This window comes from Hypomesus nipponensis, chromosome 9 (assembly GCF_054491055.1).
Source record: "Hypomesus nipponensis isolate SF chromosome 9, ASM5449105v1, whole genome shotgun sequence".
NCBI classification, from domain to species: Eukaryota; Metazoa; Chordata; class Actinopteri; order Osmeriformes; family Osmeridae; genus Hypomesus; species Hypomesus nipponensis.
In genome coordinates, this window is record NC_140369.1 from 10,610,483 (window position 1) to 10,633,122 (window position 22,640).

General features: G+C 43.8%; 4 protein-coding genes across 6 annotated transcripts; 3 read left to right on the forward strand and 1 right to left on the reverse strand.

Annotated features, from left to right (window-relative positions):
- The first annotated feature begins 944 nt into the window (after positions 1-944).
- tatdn2 (TatD DNase domain containing 2) lies at positions 945-5,917 on the forward strand. 2 transcript variants are annotated; one of them, XM_084704410.1, is made up of 9 exons: positions 945-1,015; positions 1,309-1,359; positions 2,036-2,143; positions 2,226-2,544; positions 2,652-3,059; positions 3,202-4,263; positions 4,367-4,494; positions 4,843-5,026; positions 5,149-5,917. In XM_084704410.1, exons 3-9 carry the CDS (start codon positions 2,040-2,042, stop codon positions 5,287-5,289), a joined length of 2,346 nt encoding a protein of 781 aa, XP_084560536.1. In that variant the 5' UTR covers positions 945-1,015; positions 1,309-1,359; positions 2,036-2,039; the 3' UTR covers positions 5,290-5,917. The 2 variants fall into 2 exon arrangements, with proteins under 2 accessions (XP_084560536.1, XP_084560535.1); XM_084704409.1 differs by lacking the exons at positions 945-1,015; positions 1,309-1,359 and adding an exon at positions 1,438-1,635.
- A 480-nt stretch (positions 5,918-6,397) lies between these two features.
- Positions 6,398-7,096, reverse strand: ghrl (ghrelin/obestatin prepropeptide). Its single transcript, XM_084705270.1, has 4 exons — positions 7,089-7,096; positions 6,841-6,981; positions 6,621-6,716; positions 6,398-6,523 (listed from the first exon to the last, which is right to left on the reverse strand). Exons 2-4 carry the CDS (start codon positions 6,952-6,954, stop codon positions 6,398-6,400), a joined length of 336 nt encoding a protein of 111 aa, XP_084561396.1. The 5' UTR covers positions 6,955-6,981; positions 7,089-7,096.
- A 944-nt stretch (positions 7,097-8,040) lies between these two features.
- Positions 8,041-12,099, forward strand: ccdc174 (coiled-coil domain containing 174). The gene is made up of 12 exons (XM_084705730.1): positions 8,041-8,056; positions 8,151-8,182; positions 8,771-8,872; positions 8,967-9,067; positions 9,169-9,227; positions 9,369-9,522; positions 9,617-9,712; positions 9,822-9,958; positions 10,097-10,191; positions 10,331-10,478; positions 10,685-10,837; positions 11,073-12,099. Exons 1-12 carry the CDS (start codon positions 8,041-8,043, stop codon positions 11,855-11,857), a joined length of 1,878 nt encoding a protein of 625 aa, XP_084561856.1. The 3' UTR covers positions 11,858-12,099.
- Positions 12,100-12,730: 631 nt separating this feature from the next.
- LOC146272857 (uncharacterized protein C3orf20-like) lies at positions 12,731-18,135 on the forward strand. Of its 2 annotated transcripts, XM_084705886.1 has the most exons (13): positions 12,731-13,209; positions 13,456-13,542; positions 13,850-13,931; positions 14,132-14,344; positions 14,518-14,797; positions 14,905-15,009; positions 15,199-15,334; positions 15,419-15,632; positions 15,734-16,061; positions 16,247-16,363; positions 17,286-17,428; positions 17,721-17,864; positions 17,960-18,135. In XM_084705886.1, the coding sequence occupies exons 1-13, from the start codon at positions 12,843-12,845 to the stop codon at positions 18,066-18,068; spliced, it is 2,325 nt and encodes a 774-aa protein (XP_084562012.1). In that variant the 5' UTR covers positions 12,731-12,842; the 3' UTR covers positions 18,069-18,135. The 2 variants fall into 2 exon arrangements, with proteins under 2 accessions (XP_084562012.1, XP_084562013.1); XM_084705887.1 differs by lacking the exons at positions 12,731-13,209; positions 13,456-13,542 and adding an exon at positions 13,560-13,748.
- The last annotated feature ends 4,505 nt before the right edge of the window (positions 18,136-22,640 follow it).

Here is a 22,640-nt window from a genome sequence, read left to right on the forward strand (position 1 = left end):
CTTTGTTCTCGAAGGGCTGGTCTTTCTGTTCAAAACCTGTCCCACTACAGGAATCAGTACAATGACAATGCCAGAAGGGGTTTCCGCTACTGGCTCATCGAGAAGAAACCCCCAAATTGTGAGGTTCTGATAAGCAAGCACTGTTCTATCCGACTATCCTATCTCCTTAGTAACATGTGTCTAATGGTATGGGTCTGTGTGACATTCACATACACATTGGAGTGAGGGTCTGTAGGATCTCTCCCCTAGGTATTGGAATGAATCCTATTCCTTTCTGTGCTCTAGCCCTCAAAATCCCCCCTCAGTTAAGTTCCTCCATATCTATTCTCATGTAAGGGTTATTGATGAGGTTATGGATGAGGTGACAGTATTTGCTCTAGAGGATGTTCTGGAAAGTGGCACAGTGTACTATAGTACTTCTAAATGTAATCTATGGGCCAAACAATGTTCGTGTGTTCTGATATGTTCTCTGTGTTCTATCCTGACTGTTCTTCCTTCAGGTAATGGCTGCAGTTTTGGAGCATACAAGACCTCACTGGGATTACCCAGAGTCTAAGGAAAATCTGTAACTCTTTTTAATGTTAGAAGCGTGATGAAACTTTGTCATCGTTACTTTATTGTTCTATTTCTGAATAAGTATTAATATCCCCTCAAAGGATAGCTATATACTGACTTTGACATTATATTTTATTGCGTGGCACATTGATCAGTATTTGTAATAAAGAATACATTCCTATTCTGTGACTATGACTAGTGTTGTGTGTATACTTAAATATAGAAAACTCAGTGCACTCTACTGACCATTTCAAAATGTAAATCATATTACATTTTCTGAAATAATATAGCCTCATGTGTGTACTCAACCTGACTGTCACATTTTAACGTTAAATCTCAAAAAACAATTTAACATTTAACTGTAGGCTACTAACGTAGGCTAAATAGCGTAGTTAGCCATAATTGAGTCTAAATAGACTCAACTGGAAGAACATCTGAAGAAGAATATGTCTGGGGCTCGGTAAGTGCACCGGAAAACCATTTTATTGTGACAGCTGTTTAATTGGATTATTCTAGTTTAAAAGGTCAACAACATTGTACGTTTGATGGTAATCTTGTTATTGCACTATTCTGACGGGTTGACAAAATAGTGGTAAAACACTGGGATCTCTGGGGCCCGTCTTAGGCTACTGAACTCTATTTGGAAAATGTGTTGTGGATGATTATCAGATTGTTTTTTTCTTTTCAAAAATCTGTGTCATGGTTAAATTGTCTAGGCTTTTTCAATATGCTTAACTCCAATGCTTAACATAGGCTGCGGACAACCAGTTGTGGCAGACGTGGGTAGTGGAATCATGAAAGCAGGTCAGTTAGTAAAACCACGCTACACATTCACAAGCCTTTGAAAACCGAAAGCTGTCATTTATGTGCGAAATTAGTTTATCGATACTTTTTTAAGTAGGCTACATGAACTGTAATATTGTTATAAATATGTCCGTTTACAAAATAATATTGGATCTTTCCAATTGGTAACCAAGTGATGTCGATCATAAGACAAGCGCACTTCATAACAGTCAGACCACATGGTTTCCGTTCTACACGAGGCGGTGGCGGTAAATCTTTGCCATTTTCAAACGGAAGGTAAACAGCTGATACCTTGCAAATGTATTTCGCAATATGGTTTTACCGATTGTCAGAAATATTTTTATAATCTTGAGAACTGGATCGGCCTGTTGGTCATGTGTTTGCAAATTGCGTTGATTGAATGTGAAGGGTGAACGGACAGTTGGCTTACTTTAACTCATTGTAAAGCTTGCTAGAAGTGTCTGCTGCTGTGCCATCAGCTTGCTAGCACAAACCTACAGTACCGAACAATGCCTTTCCCGACCAGTTAATTTGATACCGAGAGCTAACTTAGTTAACCAGTTAGCTTGCTGCTCTTTGAAAGTATATAAAAAAAGATAACGCTTGGAATGTCAATATTTCTGATCAGGCTGTAACCGGTTTTCTCATGTTTTCCCCACGTGTCTGTTTAATCCAGGGAAATGCCCTTACTCTATCCAACGTGGAAAAAAAGATGGACAACTAAGTTTCAGGTGCCATTCTACAGGAAACAAAGGAGGGCACATTTAAATGGCGACATTGAATGGTAAAACACTATCTACTAGGCTTTGTATTTTAAACTTTTATAAAGCCGTGGATGCTAACCACGCAATCGTTTTTCTCTGTAGTGTCAATGACAAGATGGACAACACTAAGAAGGTCAAGTTTCAGTGGCTACGGTCAGCTGTATGCTCCCCTACTAAGTTCCACAAGAGCAATGTTGGAGAACATAGACCAACTCGTTGGAGTATGTCCCCCAAAGAAGAACTGAGTCCGTCTTCGACAGTTTTAAATGTGTCTTCAGAGTCTTCTGGTGTTGGAAAACTGGGCAATATCTGTTTAGACACACCCAAGAGGAAAGCAGAAACCCAGAATGGGAGTAACCCAGTTACAGACAAAGTCAAGAAGCTTTCCAGAAAACATCTTCAATCCATAACTCCCTCCAAGGTAAGTCATGCGCGTCTTGTTCACAAACACAATTTCCTTGAAACTTGAAGACTTGAACGTTTTTTTTTGTAAATCATTCTCAGAGTCAAGCATTTGTGTTAATTCAGGTAATATTCATGGATGGTACCACATCTTCGCCTATCTCTTGTGACTTGAAGAGGAAAAACTGGACTCCAGATGAAGGATCTAAGGCAATCTACCGGAAGGCCTTAACTGCAGCTTTTGGGCGAGAAAGAAAGACCTCATCCCCAGTCAAATGTTCTAGAGCCAAGAGCCCCTCTCCAGCCCGGAAGTTCCCAGGCAGGAAGTTGACACTCAACACAAGTGATGAGATGCCTAGTCAAGAGTTAGATCAAAGTACAGACTTCGACTTGAGCTGCTGCTCTGCCCCGTCAGAAAGCGAGCCTGATGGTAGAGCTCCTGTTGAGGAAGAAGGCGACAATTGGATTCGTCCTCTGGTATTTGTCAACACAGACACGCTTGAAGACAGCGCTTTTCTCGAGCAAGATACAAGGGTATGTTCCAGAGATTAAAGATGAACTGTTAGCTCTACAAATGTGTTGATTAATTCAGAATAAGCAGAATTTGGTCCAGTTTTTGTATTAGTTGTCTTTCTGTGTAATGCTTTAAATGGTCCTCAATGTTTTCCCTTGAAAGAGCGTGATCTTCAAATCGGGTGACTCTCCTGATTGGTCAGATGCTGAGGACCCTGTGGCAGTTAAAACGTTCTCCCAGGATAAAGATTTCTCAAGCCATAAAGATGAAATCAGTGAGTCGACACCTTCTGCCCTGGAGTACATGTACAATCGTGACTCCGACTTTATGAAACCACAAAACTACTCTATAGGCACCAAGAAACCCAGAAGTCCTGCTTTGCCTACCCAGGGTCTAGTGATCCCCTCTCTCTCCTCACCTGGATTGAGAGGTCCTGACCTCCCCAACAAGTGTCTAGACCTCACCTCCCCCCAGTCATGGAGTACAGGCTTTACGTCTCCTGAGCAAGCCCTCCCAGGGACGCAAAGAAGGAATTACAAATCCCCTAGCACAACTCCAGAGACTCCCAGGACGGGTGTGGTTAACCAGTGGGACCAGCGACCTACCAGAGGTGCCCTCATGTCCCCAGACCCTTTTGCACTGCCCATACGCTCAAGGAAAGACCCAGTGTCCACTTTGGAGATCCTGCCTCTAGGACACAGCTTGTACTCCCCCTATCTCCCCGGTCACCCTGCCCCCCGGAGGTACTCTGATGCCTTTCTGGGCAGCCACTCCTCCACAGCCTTTGACAACGTCACTAGGAGGATGTCAGTCGGGGCAGAGCCTATCTGGACATGTCACCCCTCACAACGGGTAGAGGCCAAGCTGGGGTTTGTGGACACCCACTGCCACCTGGACATGCTGTATGGCAAGATGGGTTTTGTTGGCACCTTTGCACGGTTCCGAAGTGTGCACCGCAGCAGCTTTCCATCAGAGTTCCATGGCTGCATCGCTGACTTCTGCAACCCTCGCATCATGGTGAGGGAGGCTCTGTGGGAGGGGCTGCTAGGAGAAGAGTTGGTGTGGGGTGCATTTGGGTGCCACCCTCACTTTGCTAAGGAGTACTCAGATGTGCAGGAGCGCAACATCCTGATGGCAATGCGGCACCCCAAGGCTGTGGCCTTTGGAGAGATCGGCCTAGACTACTCCCACAAAAACTCCACCAACGTGGTCAAGCAGAAGCAGGTGGGCTTGGACTCCTTGGGGAGAGGCTATTCATTCATTTAATATCTATGCTTAAAACCTGAGTTTGACAGTGATGGTGGTGTTGGTTTGGCGCCCCCCGCAGGTATTTGAGCGTCAACTGCGTCTGGCAGTGGCCATGAAAAAACCTCTTGTGATCCACTGTAGAGATGCAGACAAAGACTTGCTTGAGATTATGAAGAAGTGTGTGCCCCGCGATTACAAGATTCACAGGTTTGAAAGCATGTGTTCATTGTCGAATGACCGTATACAATCAACGAATAATTTACAAATATAATTGTGTTAACCCTGTCACTAGGCTAATGTATGCTTCATGGGTGCAGACACACTTGAAGGACTTAGTTTTTTCTGTTAAGGAACAAACCCCAACAGTGGCTCTTTGAAAAGGTTACAACAGAAAGAATGAGAACAACTGTAAAGATGTCTTGAAACAAGTCTGACAGCTTGGCTTGAAAACCGACCGATAGCTATCGGACCGATAGCTATTTAAAAAGTGTATTCAATAGAAGAAGATATGTCACACATTTGACAGTTACACTTTATTATAATCTTGTGTTTCAGGCACTGTTTCACCAACAGTTACTCAGTGATTGAGCCCTTATTGGATGCGTTTCCTAACCTGTATGTGGGCTTCACTGCCCTCATCACCTACCCCAAAGCCACTGAGGCTCGAGAATCCGTGCGCAGGATTCCCCTTGAACGGATCGTCCTGGAAACGGATGCACCCTACTTTCTACCGCATAAGGTAGACACATTCAAAATTGAGTTTCTCCGAGACACTTTGTCGCATTTTGAGTCACTAGTTGGAATGGTATAGAAGACAACGCCTCGCTCATGTTCGTTAATTGATTGTCTTTGTCTCTCCAGGTTAGTAGAGATGTGTGCAGGTTTGCCCACCCTGGCATGGGCATCCACACTCTCCGTGAGATTAGCGTCCTAAAGAGAGAGCCCATCGCCACGGTATTTACCACTATCAGAAGCAACACCACTCAACTCTATGGTCTGTAAACCTGATGACTGTAAAGCTAACCATGGTTACCAGATGTAACCATACATGCATAAAAAAGTTAACGAAATGGGGACTCTGAAATAGTTTGGTTGTTTTTTTTGCAATTGGTCTGCTGTTCATAAGAAGAAGAAAAAAAGAAATCTCTTAAATATATCAAATGTATATTTGTTTACATCCTTTGTGTAAGGCCTTTCATGTCAATAGTATTTTTCTTGTTATATGTAATGGGATCAATAGTTTACTTTTGCTGGCATAAGTCTATTCCTGTGTTTTGTTGAGAACAGGTGTGCAGTGCTCTGTTTGAGCTCCTGTTATAAAGCTCTAAACTAAAGGGTTCTCAGTCTGACCCAAACTTCTGTTGGCACGTGATGAGGCTGCTGTTGGTTGCTGTGTATCATTACAAAATACCTAAAAATGTTACTATTCATTTGATTTGTCATTGGTTTGATTTTGATATGTTGTTATGGTCATTTGACATCCCTGTTCTGTGTTTTTATCATTATTATCTGCATTCTTAACTGACTGTTGTCAGATGGGTTGATTTTGGTGTAGTTTGTTGCTGTGGAACTCCATCCCTCAATATGTCATGTAATTTAATGCTGTCATTAAATTTGTTCGTTTTTCTCATCTTGATGTCATTATTGTATGATGAGGAATAGAATGATCATTATTCAGGCATTTCTTCTGAATTAAAGATTTGTATAGATGTGTGGGTGTCAAGCCATATGTACTTCTCTATTGAGTTTTTTTGTTGGTAATTTATAGAGAAACAACTTACATTCTCCTTGGGAGTTAATTTAATAAGAGGAAGAGGCTGCCAAGCTGGTCCATTAGCCTATTTCTGTAGTGGCTGTAGATACAAAGGTACAATTTGTACCTTTTGTAAGTGTTTACATTTCTGAACAAATTTATAAATAATGTGGTTTAGGAAAGAACAATTTGTTGAAAGCATAAAAATATGGTGCTTGTTTATATTGGTTTACTCGGCCACAAACACATATGATGTAATCAAAGAACATGTTTTTGTATTTAACATTCAGAAAAATTCAACAACGCTAGAGTTGTACCCAGTAGTTGTCTTTGGAATGTTTTGACGGAAACATAAGGTCAGTTGGGGTTTCCTGCTGGTGGGTCATCTCCCAGGACCTCCAGCAGGATCTTCTGCAGCACCATGCCATACTCCTCGTACTCTGCCTCACTCAGTTGGACACCAATCTCAAATGGGACTGTCACCTGTTGGCAGCAGAGGCCGAACAGGTCGGTCATACCTAGAGTCCACGTGTTTGAAAAAAACTGTTCAGGTTTATTTTAGACAGTGTCTATGACTCACTGTTTTGTGTCCATCCTTTTGAGGTTGGTGGTCCTCAAACATCTCAGAAAACTCCTCCACAGCCCTCCGGCCAACTCGGGGAGGCTTTCCTTTACCCTGCAAACACAACCAGACTAATCTAACCAGAACACCCACCCTCTTTCTCTGTCTACATCACTCAAACACATCAACACACACCATCATCCATCTCCTTACTATACACCTATAAGCACCTACTTACCGGAGGTCTCTGTGATGTGCTGAGGAAACTGGTGCCAGCACTGGCTGACTTGCACCACAGAGACAGACAACACAGCAACAGGAGCATCACACCAGTACTTCTCTTCATAATCATGGTGAAGAATGGCTGCTTTAGGAAGATCTACTGACAAATACAGAATGCACAGCCTGATTTAAACAGCACTTAAAATTGTTTTTTCCAAACATCAAACCCCATAACTTGTGCCAGAATAATTAAATTTGACTCACCTGACACAGATGTCGATCTGTCCGGATTGGTTTTTCTCCACATTATATACCCATTCTAGTTCCCTTTCTCATTGTTTGTGTTACTATAGTACACAATACTATAGATAACTCATCTGGGTAAGCATGGATTGTTCAAATGTTTGACTAGATAAGGGGCCAAGCATAGCTGTGTTGAAGACTTAATGCTTATATTGTGACCTTTAATCATCAATTGAGCCTACTAGCTGACAGCAATTAAGTGTTTCAGCTCCGTGCCTCTCTTGGCAAGACAAAGCAGCCCCAGTTGGTATGAAAATGGTTTTACGTGGACACATCTGTATCAGGTGTAAGTGGACATATTCACTTCTACACAACCGTGCCATTTATGTGGTTCAGAATGTGTGCCCAATTTGCACATCCGTTTGCTTGTCAGTATTGGCAGATAAAAACAGTTATGTTGCTAATGTAAATAAAGTAAATGTAGGTAAATGTTGCTAATAAAATATTCTATTTTAGTTAATCTTATTTGTACTGCTGCTGCTTTTCTACAGGTACACTTGCACTTAGAGATTCATGTTGTTTAAATTGTAACTTGCTTAACTACATACTCTTATGGTTTTTCCCTTTGGCACTTATTTTTTGGTTGTTCACAATGTGTGCTTCTTGTTTTGGCTACCCGCAATGCTTTGGGGCTCTTGTTGTTATTATCAGTGACCTATGCACTTTGTAAAGCTATCTCTTGGAAGTCGCTTTGGATAAAAGCTTCTGCTAAATTAATAAATGTAAATGTAATGTGTCTGCATATAAAACCGGACACATTTTTCAAACAAATATACTTTCAACCACACAGTGACTGTCAATCAGTAGCCTATGAATAAGTGAAGAACATTTGTATATAGGTTGACAGGTGTGGTAAACGTGCAATGTTCCATACCTTTCCACACCGTTAGGTGGCAGTAATGATCACTTAGCCATGGAAGTTGCGTTCGGTTGAAACCCTCAAAGAAGGTATCATGCTAGTTCTGGACGGCTAGTTTATTTGCTTTAGTAAGACGCAATTGATCATAAACAGTAATGGATAAGAAAAAAAGCTATACGATGTTACGGCCTCTTCTGTGAGTAGCCCAACTATTTAAATTAAGTTTGCTAACTAGCACTAAAGGCCAAACGTTATTTTCTGTGTAATTACAATGGGGAGTTACAACCCTCACCAATGTAAAATACATGTTCAATGTAGAGTTCGACACACACTGCATTTACTTTTGGAGTCAACCTGTTAAGTTCTCTGAGTTAAGATATAGTTAGCTTCTATTGGACTGCGTGTAGAACACCGATCTGTTGCATTGATCAGTTTTAAATAGTTTAAAATATGTCTCTGTTAATTTAGGGCATTTACTGTGATATATTTAATACAACCTGTCAGTGAATTGTCGTTATATACCTGTGTATGATACACACCCACAAACACAAACGGTCACACAAACATGCAAACCCATAGACTTAATGAAGTCTGTTGCCGGGTAACAAAATAAAACTTCATTGTATTAACAACGTTACTAAATTGAGGGAGATTTACTTCGACACACCTGAAGTTTGTTCACTGTTGCAGTTTCATATTGTGTTCAAACCCGTTAAAGTGATTGAACGGTTGCAAAACAGTTACTAGGTAAGTAACATTGCAGGTTATATTTAATTCTCTGTAGTTGGTGGACCTCAAAGCTGAACTCTACAGAAAGCAGGAGAAATTCAAACATCAGAAGCTCGGACAAGATGCTGGAGCTGGCTCTTCTAATTTCAAAATTAAGGTATGTTGAAAGGGACTTCTAACAGTGTATGATCACAAATGATCTTAGTTTGTATCCATCTTAAATGTAATGTTCTGTCTGTTTTGATTTGTAGAAGCCCACAGTGTGGAACAAGCAGAATGAGGGGGTCTCTGCACGAGCACAGAAAGATGTGGAGCAGCTGACAGAGGAGGAAAACAACCATGACAAGTCGAGGTCAGTAGCCTAGTTAGCAGTTGTTAGGGTCAAATCAATCTAAGACATCCTTTATGTATTGGACCCGACCTTTGGTAATAACCTGTATTCCTGTACTGCAGACGGAAGCTTGAGGAGAAGGCCAAACTCTATGAGCAGATGACCAAAGGAGACTTTCCTGGTTTGTGTCAATTATTTCACTTGAAGTACAAGTGTGGTGTAAGAGTAATGATGAACCAAAGTGATCTAGAAAATAACAAGGGATTCTACTTTCTATGTGATCCTACTTTATTGTTCTATCATCTTTTTGATGATAAACCAGATGAGGAGACAGAGGGTTTGTTCCTGGTGGATTTCACTCAGAAGATCATCGACAAGAAGAGAGAGACTCATGCCCAGCAAGACAGAGAGATCGACGACAGGGATATGGGCAGCTCGTCCCCCATCCCACCCCCCGAGAACCCGGAAGAGGAGTGGTAATGTTCCCACATCAATACAAGCTCTGAATCATTATGAAGCCACGTTGCCTCATGGTTTAGAGGTCAACAACTTCCTGTTGTCTGTCTGCAGGGTGGATTATGTGGATGCTCTGGGCAGATCAAGGAAGTGCATGAAGAAAGACCTGCCAGGGTTCAAGAAAATGGACCAAGACTTTCAAGGGAAAAGGTACAGCAACAGTGTTGTGGTCTAAACAAACACTGACGCTAGGTTTAAACTGTACATCCGGCTCATTAATAGGAAAACGATATGTGTGTGTTTGGGTTTGCCCATGCAGACATGCAGTGACGGAGAAGACCTTACTGTCGGAGGACATGCGTCGTGAGCTTCAGAGGCAAGAGTGGGAGAGGGAGGAAGAGGAGGCGTTGAAGAGGCCTGTGGGACCAATCCACTATGAGGACATTAGGGAGCAAGGTTCGCATGTTACACCATTACTGAACTATGGATCTGACACTATTGCCAAACTCAATACTTAATAGTGAACCAAATGTGTTAAGATTATTGATCTAATCTGTTAGTCTCCCTCCCCCCTCATTTCTCTGTCTATCTCAGAGGCCCGTGAGTTGGGTGTGGGCTACTTTGCTTTCTCTCAGGACCAGGAGCAGCGCAGGAAACAGAGGGACACTCTGGACATGCTCAGAGACCAGGTGAGGAGCTCTATTTTCTCGGTCCTTGGCAAGGTCACATTTTTGTATCAGTTTATGTATGAGTTTTGACACTGTATCTCCTTTCCAATATCTCTCTGTCTCCTTGCTTGCCATCCCCCCCCCCTTCTTTCCCTGTCAGACGACAGACCAGCGTAGTAAGAGAGAGATGCTGAAGGAGAAGAGAAAGGCTCTGCTTAAGGCTCGACTGGCTAAGGTGAGGCAGAGAAAGATGAAAAATACCAAGATGGATGGCACAGAAGAGGGTCAGGAAGAGCCACTGAAAGAAGGTTCGAACCATAACTACAGCACATCAATGTAGAAAGAGATGAGACAACCCAATGACCAGGATAACCTGTTGTGTTAAATTGTACTGATATGTTTACCCAGTTCTTTGATCCATGATTGTCCATAACATCTAGAAAGTTAACTTCCGATTATTTCCTTTCAAGTTATTGCTTTGAAAGTGTTGAATGCATTGTCTTGCTTCCTTTAGAAGAAGAGGAAGAGGATGAGATTGGTCCCCTGCCTCCATCAGAGGATGCCCCTGAGGCCTGTAGGAAGGTTGGGAAGGTGGAGGTGGAGATCCAGGAGAGAAGGGACACCAGGCCGGGGGTTCCCCACGTCAGAGAGTGGGACAGGGGCAAAGGTACACTTCAATGTTGTGATATTTGATCCTAAAATTGTTATCTGAAAATATATTTGATATTTACTAGATGTCCATGTAGTAGTTTTTAAATTAACAGTTTATAATGCAGTGAGTAATAAAATGAGACTCATGCAAGATATTAGGTCAGACATTAGATCAGTTGTAACCAAAGCCTGCCTTAACTCTGTAGGATGCTGTGATATAACCATCCTCTTCGCTCCAATTTCTCCCCCAGAATTTTCTCTGGGCCTGTGGACTAACCAGAGACGAGAAGAACGGGATGCAGACTTTGCCCCTCCCTCTGCGTATTTTAAAGAGGATAGGAAACCAGGTTATGGAAGGACTGTTGGACGAGAACAGGACAAACCCAAAATGACTTTCAGGTGGTCTGCTGCACAAAGTGAAAAGAGCAAGGAGCCACCCCAGGCCCACCCTGAACCCCAGGCCCACCCTGAACCCCAGGCCCACCCTGAACCCCAGGCCCACCCTGAATCTAATAGTGCTGCTGGCCACTCTAAACCCCAACACACATCTCCTCCCCCTCTGATTAAAATGCCGATACAACCCCAAACCACAGATCAAGACCAACCTCAACCCCTCCCCTCTGCACCTGCTGTGCAGAGCTCCCCCCAAACAGCACTGCCGATGCACAGTCCTCCGTCTGCCCCACCCCTGTTCTCCCAGTCTTCTCTTCCACCGATGCATCCTAACTGTCCTCCATCTCACCTGCAGTATACATCCACACCCCACTACCCACCCCAGTATCCCCCCCACTACCCACCCCAGTATCCACCCCACTACCCACCCCAGTATCCCCCCCACTACCCACCCCAGTATCCCTATGGCCAGTATCCCTATGGCCAGTATCCCTATGGCCAGTATCCCTCCCAGTATCTGTCCCAGCCCCTGGTCCAGCAACAGGCCCAGCCTGATCAGCCCGTAGAGGAAGCTCAGTCCCAGCCCCTGGAAACCTCCCAGAGTCTGGAGGACATGCTGTCCTTCTACAAGAGCTCTACTTGATCTTTACTGAAAGACTAAATGGAGACAAACATGGATCACTCCACCCAGTCCCAACTGGGATGTACCATCACCCAGACAGACACCAGTGTTTGATGTTACTTTAAACCAAAAATACAGATAAAAAAACAGTTTGAGATGAAATATCCATGTTTATTTGCTTTGAATATCCCAACCAACAAAATGTTTTCTCACAAGGCTTCTATATATTGGAAATGTGATTAAAGATAAGTAGATTGATTTAACTTAGTGCTGTCTGGTTATGATTTCTCTTGAGGTGCTTTTCCTTCGAAGTACGATTATTTATGGTTGCTGATATTATTGCAGTATCTTGGCCTTTACCTAAGTGTTATTTTTGAATGTGTCAGCTTGCCATCTGTCATTTCAGCTCACGGGCATACAACATTTGTGTACCCTTCACTTGGAAAAGAACAGTGATTGAAGGGGGTTGAAGTTGTTATAGTTAACTATAATTTTAATACATGTAATCATTAGCCTGTAGGTGGTGCTAGGACCATTCTTTTGGACCAATGTTGAATAGTGAAGCTTGCTTACTGCAATTCACTTGTTTTTGTGGACATTAGAGAGTTTCAAACTTTTTTTTAATGCTTCAAGTACTGTCCTAGTTATCAAGTTAGCTCATGGCCATTCTCATGATGGCAACAGTTTTGTTTTGTTGTGAAGGCACAGTGCATCACCTTTGTATTGAATCAAAGGTGGTAAACCATAGAATGTTCTTATTCTGCCCTTACAGGCTCTGGAACCTTTAAAAGCTTGTCATAAGAGGCTGCGTGTTCCTAGGTTCCAGAACGCATTAATAAGTAGTATGAATAGTAGTCATTTATGGTGCCAAAATCAGTGACCTATGACATTTTGTTGTCATTTGAAGCCAATTCTGAGACAACATAGACTGCATACAATCTGCATTTGCCCAAGAACCCTCAAGTGTCTGAAATGTCCCAGTGCGACTGTTTGAATACCAACTGATATGGACCTGAAGACTTTCCAGCGTTGCATGACTGAAGCTCCTTGTCTCCTGGATCAGATAGCGCTGCTCCTCCAGGAATGCCAGGAGAAGGAGATCCTGCTCCCCAGAGGCATCTGTAACCTGTGTGACTTGTCCTGGGAGGAGCTATCTGACCTCCCCCAAGATGCCAAGCCCCTCCATCAGCCTAAGGTGTTCAGCAGACCACTGCGAACCGGCCACTTGCCCCCAGACACCTGCTGCACAATGTCCATGGTGCCCAGTCATGTGCTGCTGCCAAATGACTCCAGCATGTCTGTTCGTCAGGCTACTACCCGCTGCAGTACTTTCAAGTTCAAGAAGAGGTTCCACACAGAACGAGAAAACAATGGTGAGCTTATTTTATTGGTCCCACCACTGTCATCACGAACACTGACCCTGAACTCGATAATGCGCACATCATGTGGTTGGTCTTCATCCTAGAAAATTGCGTGTTGCATGTGTTGTAAACAATGGGGTATGGGTCGCAAAGGAATTTGATTTAATTTGATCTCCACAGTGAAACTGTGATAATTGGAATATTAACTTATGTTGTGGTCAAGAGTAAGTGGATCACAGTGATGTGGCATGTGTCCAGGGGGGACCTGTGTTCCTGTGACCTCCACCCTGCGTCTCTATCTGGAAGAACATCTGTCCCACCTCTCCTTCTCTCTCACTTACAGAGGTAACCCACCAATCACTCACTGCAGCACATCTTTCTGTACAAATCATTGCCCTTGAAAGCTTTACTTCAGTGATCTGAGCGGTTAAGGAATCGAGCTAGTAAACAGAAGGTTGCCGGTTCGATTCCTGGCTGTGCACAAATGACGTTGTGTCTTTGGGCAAAGCACTTCACCCTACTTGCCTCTGGGAAATGTCCCTGTACTTACTGTAAGTCACTCTGGATAAGAGCGTCTGCTAAATGACTAAACGTAAATGTAATTAAGGATTCAGGGCGTAATTATCCCTAAACCCCAGTTTGCACTTCACAGCCACCACTCCCTGCTTTAGCAGCCAGACTCTGGAGGTGTGTCACTGGGCTCTCAACAAGCTGCAACCCATCCTAGACCAGATGTAGGTGCATCTCCTCCCCCTTCACTCTCCCATCTCAGAGGCCAAACAACGGCCCCACCAGTTTTCCTCTTTTATACAATTCCTTACTAAACAATGTATCATGAAAATCAATTATAACCTGTCACAGCCTGTATGAGTCTCATACTGAACGACTAGTCAGTTTAGACCAGGTGTTGACTGTACTCCTTGCTGCCTCACAGACAAGAGGAAAAGGACAGGCTGGTGGTAACAGGGAACACATTCCTGCTGTCAACCAAGCACTACCCGGACGACAAAGTCCACCAGCCCTTGCCACCGTTTCAAAGATTTGTAAGGGATGGTCTCTTCCCCATCATCCCTAACACCAAGCACCTGGGTTCCGCTACATCCCTCAAGCTACACTACAGCCTGTCTGATGGAACCTCCTGTGTCTAGTATCCTACTCAGTCATCTACAGTAGATACCAACTCTTTCTGCCTGTCTGTCTCTATGTCTCTATATATATTTTTCTGTCCCCTTTCTCATCCTTGATCCCCCCCCTGTCCTCCCTCCCTCCCTCCATGTCTGAGTCATCCTGCTGAGTGTGTTGTCTCTAACTGGGTCCCAGCTACCCTTCTGGATCCGTGGCAGTGTGCCAGATCCCAAGTACTAAGACCAGAGGGGGCATCTACACCAACATTTTTGGGGACAGCCCCAATGACAACCTACTGGCCTCCTTCATGCCCAGTGGGCAGGGCTTTGTGTACCATACAGGTAAACCCACAACCAGCTGGTTTGCCTTTCTGGTGGGAACCTCTGGATGCCAGCAATACACACGAGAAGGCAGCCTCGCCAAGGAATGGACTTTCAACCCACAGGCTCAGCTTGAGGACACATACACATATAAGGTGTATACAATGTATACGGTGTATATGGGAAAGTGTATCTTTGTGATAATGTGTGTGGTTGAATGTGTGTATTTATATCATATATGTTTATTTTGTCTTCGCCTCAGGTAAATGATGTCATGTCCCTGACCTTCAGTAAAAACTTCTCCATGGATGTGACCTTCACAGCTCTGGGTGAGAGTGTCACCCTGAAAATAAGAGAGAAACCCTTGGTAAGAAACCCATCATTGTCGAGTCTGATGGATCTCTTTATGCAGTTTAATTTATCATTGGGGATTAACTGTAACCCTCCACTTGGATATGAATCATCCTGCTCCGGATTGTGAGGTTGGGTTATTACTCACCTGTTAACCCTTTCACCCTACCTCCTTCCATCCTTTTTTCTACCCTCCCCCACACAGGCCTCCAGTGGCAGAGTTCAGGGCCCTGGTGCCGAGGATGAGAAGCTGGCTGTTTCCAGGGCAGAGCTCCAGGTGATCAAGAAGAGAGTCAGACACACGGCTTTGCACTGGCTCAACTTCTACATGGTGGCCGCAGGTAGGTCTCAGAAGAGGCAGACTTTAACACAGACATCTGGTCTGGTAGGTGGTTTGTCTCTCAATCTACCTGTCCAACACACAGGTCTTATCAAAGAGCCCCTACTCCAAGACCCTAAACCCAGATCATTGAAACACAAGGAGCCTTGGACTTCACCTCCCAGAGTGCACCTCGGTAATGAGGAGAGCCCACCTGCTTTTGTACGGCCAGCACCTCTTAGAAGAAAGTTTCCTCGACCGGCCACCTGTACCCTGCCCATGTCCAAAACATCTCCCCTGTTCAGACCGGCCTCACTCAGGTGAGGCTAACAGACACAGGCACACACCATAGAAGTGACACCACCACAGACGCACACAGACAAGCTGCCTCCGTCAGCCTCTCTCTCACACCCTCCTGCAGGGCCAAGTCAGCAGGGTCATTGTGCATCTCGTCTGCGTCAGCCCTCCCTCCCAGTGAAACCCCAGCCCTTCGCTGCCTCATGGTTCTGCGGCATCTCCTCCTCAACACCTACAAGGGGCAGGGCTGCCACTGCTCCACTCGCTTGCCTGTCATTTCGGACCTGGAGTTGGAGCCGTTCCTGGGAGGACCCTGGACCCGCCAGGGCCAGGTGCTCGTCGTCTACGTCACCTCCTCCGTCTGCCCCCCACCTCGGGGTAAAAGTGTGGAGCTGGTCCTGCAGAGGATCCACCATAAACAAGTGTCCACCTCTGCCATGCCCTGTGCTAAGGTGAGAAGACATAGGGTACAGGCAGCGTACATAGACGTCAGTCCTATGCTGGACCAATCAAGAGCACCATGGACTTCTTGATTATGTAATGATTATTACAACTACAATATTTACAACGTTTCCACATAAGATTGTCCAAGATGATATACCTGACTAGCAATGTGTGTTCTGTTTGCCTGTGTTAGAGTTATTGCGACCCCTTCAGACTGGTTAAGTACGATCTGGACACAGCAACCCATCTGACCCAGACTGCCATCCCAGTCCTGGTCCAGAGGCATCACGTGGGACCTGGAATACTGCTGGTACGAGACACAAGGGAACACAATCATGTCTGGAGAACCATTCAATCCCCCTTACAACAGGGGTTGTCAGATGGGTGAGCGGTTAGGGAATCGGGCTATTAATCAGAAAGTTGCCGGTTCGATTCCTTCACCTTACTTGCCTTGGGCGGAATGTCCCTGTACTTACTGTAAGTCGCTCTGGATAAGAGTGTCTGCTAAATGACTAAATGTAATGTAAATATGATATACTAACCATGGGGAGTGTGAAATTAAATAATATTTCAGTACTATAAGTCTACTAAAAGCAGGAGGATGTGCGTGTGTGCATGTTGTGCATGTTGTGCATTGCCTGTGTGGAAAGGCGGATCTTGTCCTAGTTCAGTGGAGGGCTGACCTTGGCCCATGTGTTTTTTCCCTTCTTTGTTTCTGTGCACTTTAGTCCCAGGCAGGATGGGAAATACAGACTTAGACAGTCACACCACTGTCACCTTGTGTGTGGGCGTGTGTGTTTTTCTCCCTCCTCTTTATGAAGGCCTATTTATGCATTGCTGCCTTTGCACATTTATGTATATATAACCTGGAGGAAGAGACAAGGCAGTTGCAGTGACAGGAACAAGTGACACAACAATAAGGAAACATCATCTTGAAGGTTATGACTGTATAATACAGGTCTAACATACACTCTAAGTGATGCACAATGCCTGCATGCACAAATGAAAAACAACAAATTAGGGGTGTGTGTTTGGACAGATAGCAACACAAAAAGTTTGTCCTTTCCTCCGTAAAGTGTTATTAACTGCTCTACACAAAGTTAAAAGCAGTATGCAAAGTAGAAGGCCTAAAACTTTTAGCTATGTTCTTATTTTTACCCACCACCAAAATCTGATGTGGTCGTCTTGCCTTGTGTGTGTCTGTATGTTTGTGTATCTGTACGCGTCTTAAGATGTATGTTGGAGGCAAACTAATATTCGGAGGCACTGCTCTCAACGGCTATGGCTTCAGCAAAACCAACCTCCTAAAGCAGATCACCAAAACACAGAATGACTATGCCAAGGGAAGATTTCTGCCCCAAGACTACAAACTGGGGTGAGTGTGTCTTCTAAAGGAGTCTACTGAATCTTAAATAAAGTATACTTTGTGTGTATGTGAAAGTGTGTGTGTGTGTGTGTGTGTATACACATCTTATGTGGATCTTGATCTTGATGTCAGATCAGTGCTGAAATTGAACAGCAACAGATCCCGGACAGTTTTTTGCATCCTGTCATATTCTCTAAAGAATAGAGACAGTGTATCTAGTCAGGTCATACACAGACTGAGTTCATCTACATTTGTTTATGGTAATATAAATATATATATAAATAAAATCACCCTATTCCAGGAAGTTTGAATTCTGGATTCCCCCTCGAACGGAGGCAGCGGGACACAGCAGGGGAGATGGGCGTGTCCAGGTCAGACCCCCCAGATCCCAGTCCTCCTGCTCCCAGCACAAAGAGGACCGCTTCCCTGACCAGCCTCCACACAGGTATTGCAGACATGCACTTACACGCACGCGTGCAAACACACACACACACACTAAGGACCTGAGTTATACTGTACTCATCTAACGTGTTTCATCAGTTTCCTGAATGGTACTGCGCTGGACTTTGTGGTGTCCAGTATGTCAGACAGAATGTCCATTCTAGCAATGACAAGCAGAAGGTGCTGTGATTGGACCTCCACCACATAACGTCTTGGATTACTTCAGCTTTGTCCGAGGGAATTTATTTGTATTTTTTTAAATAGACTAACATTTTCCAATTCCTACGCTTCGAATATAAAATACTGTTTTCAAATTTCTTGATTTTGGAAGCATAACTTCATCACAGCACATACACACAAACAAAACGCCCACACTTCTCTGCAGTGAAACCAATTTTGAGAGTTGTCCAGAGTGAATGCCTTCAGGAGAAGCTGATGGAGCCTTTATGAGGGGGCTTATGGGGATGGGTAGTGTCTGACACAGCCTCTGGTAATCCCCTCTCTTACGTCCTTTACCGCTGATCAGGGACCACAATCAATGTCACCTTTATGGCTGTGTGAGGAAGAAGGGGTGGTCTGGTGGAATGATACGCCACCAGCATTGCTGCCCCTTGTGAAAGCATTTTACTGGTATGAGGAGCGATAAAAGTAGTGTAAAATCCTATGGATCCACAATGGCTGAGGTAAGAGTGGAGATAAAGCTAGATGTATAGATTTTGGATTTGATACTATAGGTGCTCTGTCTCAAAAGAGAGTAATTCTAAAGCTAAATAGAGATCATAGGAAATCAATGTGCTAAATTAAATGTTCATAGTGATGATTGATGTAGCTACATTCAATACAAAACCAAAGAAAATGAAAATATTGTCACAAAACTCAACACGAATCCACTTCAGAGTCAAGAAGACTTAACGTTAGATAAGTCACGTTAGATCAGTGTGCTGGTTCAGAACATTTGGCCTCTGCTGAACTGTGGTGCGAGCATGGTGATGACCTGGACAGCAGGACAGGATATCTTACACAGCCGTGATCAGCATTGGATTATGTCACTATGAATCCACCCCCAGCAAGTCATTGTCCAAGCCCCCTCCTGGCATTGATGGAGGGGCGGGGCTCTAGTGATGGCCTCAGTGTGACTTTGTGGTGGGCTCTAGAGGGTCAGCGGGGTCCAGACCCTAGACTCCCTATCTGGAAAAGGATCACGTTCCGAATTGACCTCAGCGATCATCACATTAATGATGTCTGTACACAACACAAACACACTAGAACGAGAGACTGTTCACTTTTTTGTCATCATAGCATCGGACTTAAACTGGATCTACATGTCTCGTCATTTAGGTCTCCTGTTTGTCATAGTGGTGCAATCCCATTGTGCTCAATAAGAGAGGTCAATTCCTTTGCCCCTCCAGACTGTGTAATGACTGACGTGATGATTCACATGATGTCTGCCTTCATCACCCCACAGTGATCTGTAAAGAGTTAGTGTGGGTGATCGAGGAGGATTCTGCAGCCGCCTCTGTGCCCTTGGCTTCGCTCCACTGTGAGGCAGCTGGAAGGCCAGCCCTGCTGTGCCTGTGTGAAGCAGCCACATGTAAGCCTGGCTGACACCAGTGGGCTGATGGCAGACCAGCTGTGTCTCTCAGCAGCCGGTGACATGAGGAGAGTGAAGACCCTGTGGATTCTGGGATGATTCAATTTGGCTGTGATACAAGTCACAATGTGGGGGCTAAATTTATGTTGTAAATAACAGCCTTGTGCTTGATGAATACATTTCATTTGTGTTGTGAGTTCACCTTACTGCACCGTTGTCACCCGGGTATGTGAATTTCTGCATTATTTGTGTATGCCCCTTCAATACTATGTGCAGTATAATCAATGACTTCACGACACAAGCAGACTACTATGTAGCTTAGCATCCTAAAGAGGGTGGTTAGGGTGGTTCGTGGTTGGGATGTATCAATCTGCAAGAGAACTGTTATACGTATGTGTGGTCAGACGAAATGGGATGTGGATGCACTGTTTGTCTCCCAGGCGTTCTGTCTGCCTCCTCTTTGGCCCCTTCCTCACGCCTGCAGATAAAGAGATGAGCTGAGCGCTGAGTGCTGTCCACACTGCTCACATGCTCCTAATGGGCTCATCAATTCTGCTGATGCAGACAGGAAAAAAAGAAAGAGAGGATGTTGGTGAAGTAGAGAAAGAAGGAGGGAAGATGTGGTGTTGACTGTTTTTCATAAGAGACTTCAGACCAACATATTGGCCTGCTTTATCTGAGAAGTTTCTAGACAATTAGGTAGTTCTTTGAGAAGAGACTGAGTTGGGAATCTGTGAAATGGGAGTATTGATTACTTTGCACTTTACTTCGACAAACACACCTCTTGTTTGGAGTTTCTATCTTACCTGTAGCTCTACAAATCGAGGGTTTAATGTCTTAATGTTTCAATGTGGATGAAAGATTAGACGAAATGGTCATGGCCATCCTTTTGTAAGCTGCCAGGCTGATTCATGGAATAACTGTTCTGTATGCCACTGTAAAGTAAACTAACACCAAGAGAGATCAAAATGGCCAAGTGTCACCTACCTAACAATAACCCCAGATCTACTGTAGCTATTCTAATGGTCTAGTAACAATGTGCCATCTAGAGGAATGGATGATAAATAAGTTCTATGGTTCAGAAAGGGAGTGTGACAGCAGTTGATCAGAGAGATAAAACAAATCTAAAATACATATATATATATATTAATCATTAATATACACTGCCAGAGAGGCAGATGTGACTCCCAGAAGATCAATACTACCTTTGCTACATTCAAGTGGCAGAGTACTACAGTCTTTATTGAGCAGTTGTGTTTCTGCATTTCAGCCTTGATTGGACATCCATAACATCGACATAAACACTCCTTGTCCTTCCAAATGTGCCTGTCCGTGTTGTGCAGAACACACACGTGCACACCCACACATGACAGGGCACATTCAGGTTAATCCTGCCTGGTTTTATGGAGATAAATGATCAGTGCTCACATAAACATGGTGATTAAGCTTATTGCCTCAAAGCCATCATGCTCACGTCAGAGGCCATATAGATCAAAACAAATGAATAGCTGTCAGTGAAATCAACACTGATTAATTTGATAAATACGATTGTCCTTCAGGTCATGATAAGGATTTTGCATGCCCTCTAATTCAGTTATCATAAGACATTCATCTCAACCCCATCTTCATGCAATGTGATGGAAAATCTGAACTACAATCCCATTCAAAGTTCCTCTTTCTTCGTAGGAAATGAAAACCATGGGTAGTTTCCACCATGTAGTTTACCTGAATGCAATACATTTTATTAGGCTATATGACTGAATATTATTTTCTAATATATTGTTTGTTCCCATGTGGAATTTACAATTACAGAGAAAAAAAAATCAGCTGGTGTCGTCCTTTGGAGAGTATTTTTCTCTTTGTTGCCTTTTGTTTCTCCTTCAGAGTTGTACTGCAAGTGAAGATAGATGTTTAGCTATAAACTTCAACACCAGTAGAAGCCAAGACCACTGCTGACATTACACAGATGGAAGGACAAAGGAAAGATCCAGCATCTCCCAAACACACTCTGTTTCCTTCAGTCCCGACCAACAACATATAGACAAGCACACACAGTAGTATTGCTTCACACGCAGTATTGTTTCACACATAATATTGTTTGCTTATGTCCTAATCTCCCCCCCCCCCACACACACACGCACACACACACACACTCTTTCGGCTCCCCTGGAAACAAAGTACAGGAAAGAAAGAAAGAAAGTCTAAAGAAATGTCCTGTGGTCATTATGTGAACCTCAGGAAGGTCCTCTAGAAGAACAAAAACAAGCACCCAGCTGTGTGTCTTCCTTGGTGTGATGTGATGCCAACTATATTTAGTCCACCATGACACATAAGGTTGTCCCGGTTTCCCCATCCCTCCCCACAGCTGACAGGACCCAGATCTATGGCAAGATCACATGCCCAAGCAAAATGCATGTATGTGTAATTGAGTTGGGGGGGGGGGGGGGGGGAGGAAAGAGAGAGAGATACAGTCTGTGTCTGTGTTTGTCTACAGTGTTTAAATAAATGTTTTTAATTTTCAAAACGGAAGAAAACACATCCACCAACTCTTTTGGGTATGAGACCCACAGGCTCATATGGTACAAAGGATGTGAGGCAAAGAAAGCTAATAAAGATGACTACACTCAAAGTTGGATTTTCTTTTCTCTCCATTGTGGTATTTATATCCTATGCTCCCAGCCTTAGTATTTGCTTGTGCAATGCTTGTTGCTCCAACGCAGAGTTTTTCTCTACTATGCCAACGACAAACCAATTTCCATTACAAGTAATTGTGAAATAAGTGTGTGTGGCTTGATAGAACCTGAAATGCTGTACATTAAACTTATGTTGTTTAAGAAACATAATATTTTCAATGCTATATTTTGGGAAGTAATAAAATTATGAATACCAAAGTTACAAATGGCATGCTGTCAAAGCATTTCAATTTAAACTTTATTAATGCAGTTTCACAACACTTATAAATATAAAGCCAAGGGACAAAACAGACTACATGTTAGTCCTTTTGAAAAGTGCCCCCTCCCTCTGCTCCACTTTTTGCTGAAAGACCTGAAAACAGTCACAGGAAGGAGTAAATCAAAAGTGCTTTTTAAAGCCTCAGTCGTATTGTTTTCCCTTGGAGCAGGAGGGAGGAGCAGGAGTGGACACGCCCTTTCCCTTAATGTTGGGGTGTTCTAAATAGACGAGGGGGGG

Bases quoted from the DNA above. Each gene is read 5' to 3' on its own strand.
- LOC146272857 (XM_084705886.1), top strand. From the start codon at position 12,843: ATGGACCTGAAGACTTTCCAGCGTTGCATGACTGAAGCTCCTTGTCTC. The intron at 15,335-15,418 runs GTAGGTCTCAGA...TCCAACACACAG, and splicing joins CTTCTACATGGTGGCCGCAG to GTCTTATCAAAGAGCCCCTA. The intron at 17,865-17,959 runs GTATTGCAGACA...GTGTTTCATCAG, and splicing joins CCTGACCAGCCTCCACACAG to TTTCCTGAATGGTACTGCGC.
- tatdn2 (XM_084704409.1), top strand. From the start codon at position 1,535: ATGTCGATCATAAGACAAGCGCACTTCATAACAGTCAGACCACATGGT. The intron at 1,636-2,035 runs GTAAACAGCTGA...TGTTTAATCCAG, and splicing joins TTGCCATTTTCAAACGGAAG to GGAAATGCCCTTACTCTATC. The intron at 2,545-2,651 runs GTAAGTCATGCG...GTGTTAATTCAG, and splicing joins AATCCATAACTCCCTCCAAG to GTAATATTCATGGATGGTAC.
- ccdc174 (XM_084705730.1), top strand. The intron at 9,068-9,168 runs GTCAGTAGCCTA...CCTGTACTGCAG, and splicing joins AACAACCATGACAAGTCGAG to ACGGAAGCTTGAGGAGAAGG. The intron at 9,959-10,096 runs GTTCGCATGTTA...TGTCTATCTCAG, and splicing joins TGAGGACATTAGGGAGCAAG to AGGCCCGTGAGTTGGGTGTG.
- ghrl (XM_084705270.1), bottom strand. From the start codon at position 6,954: ATGATTATGAAGAGAAGTACTGGTGTGATGCTCCTGTTGCTGTGTTGT. The intron at 6,717-6,840 runs GTAAGTAGGTGC...TTGTGTTTGCAG, and splicing joins GCACATCACAGAGACCTCCG to GGTAAAGGAAAGCCTCCCCG. The intron at 6,524-6,620 runs GTGAGTCATAGA...TGCTGCCAACAG, and splicing joins AAAAGGATGGACACAAAACA to GTGACAGTCCCATTTGAGAT.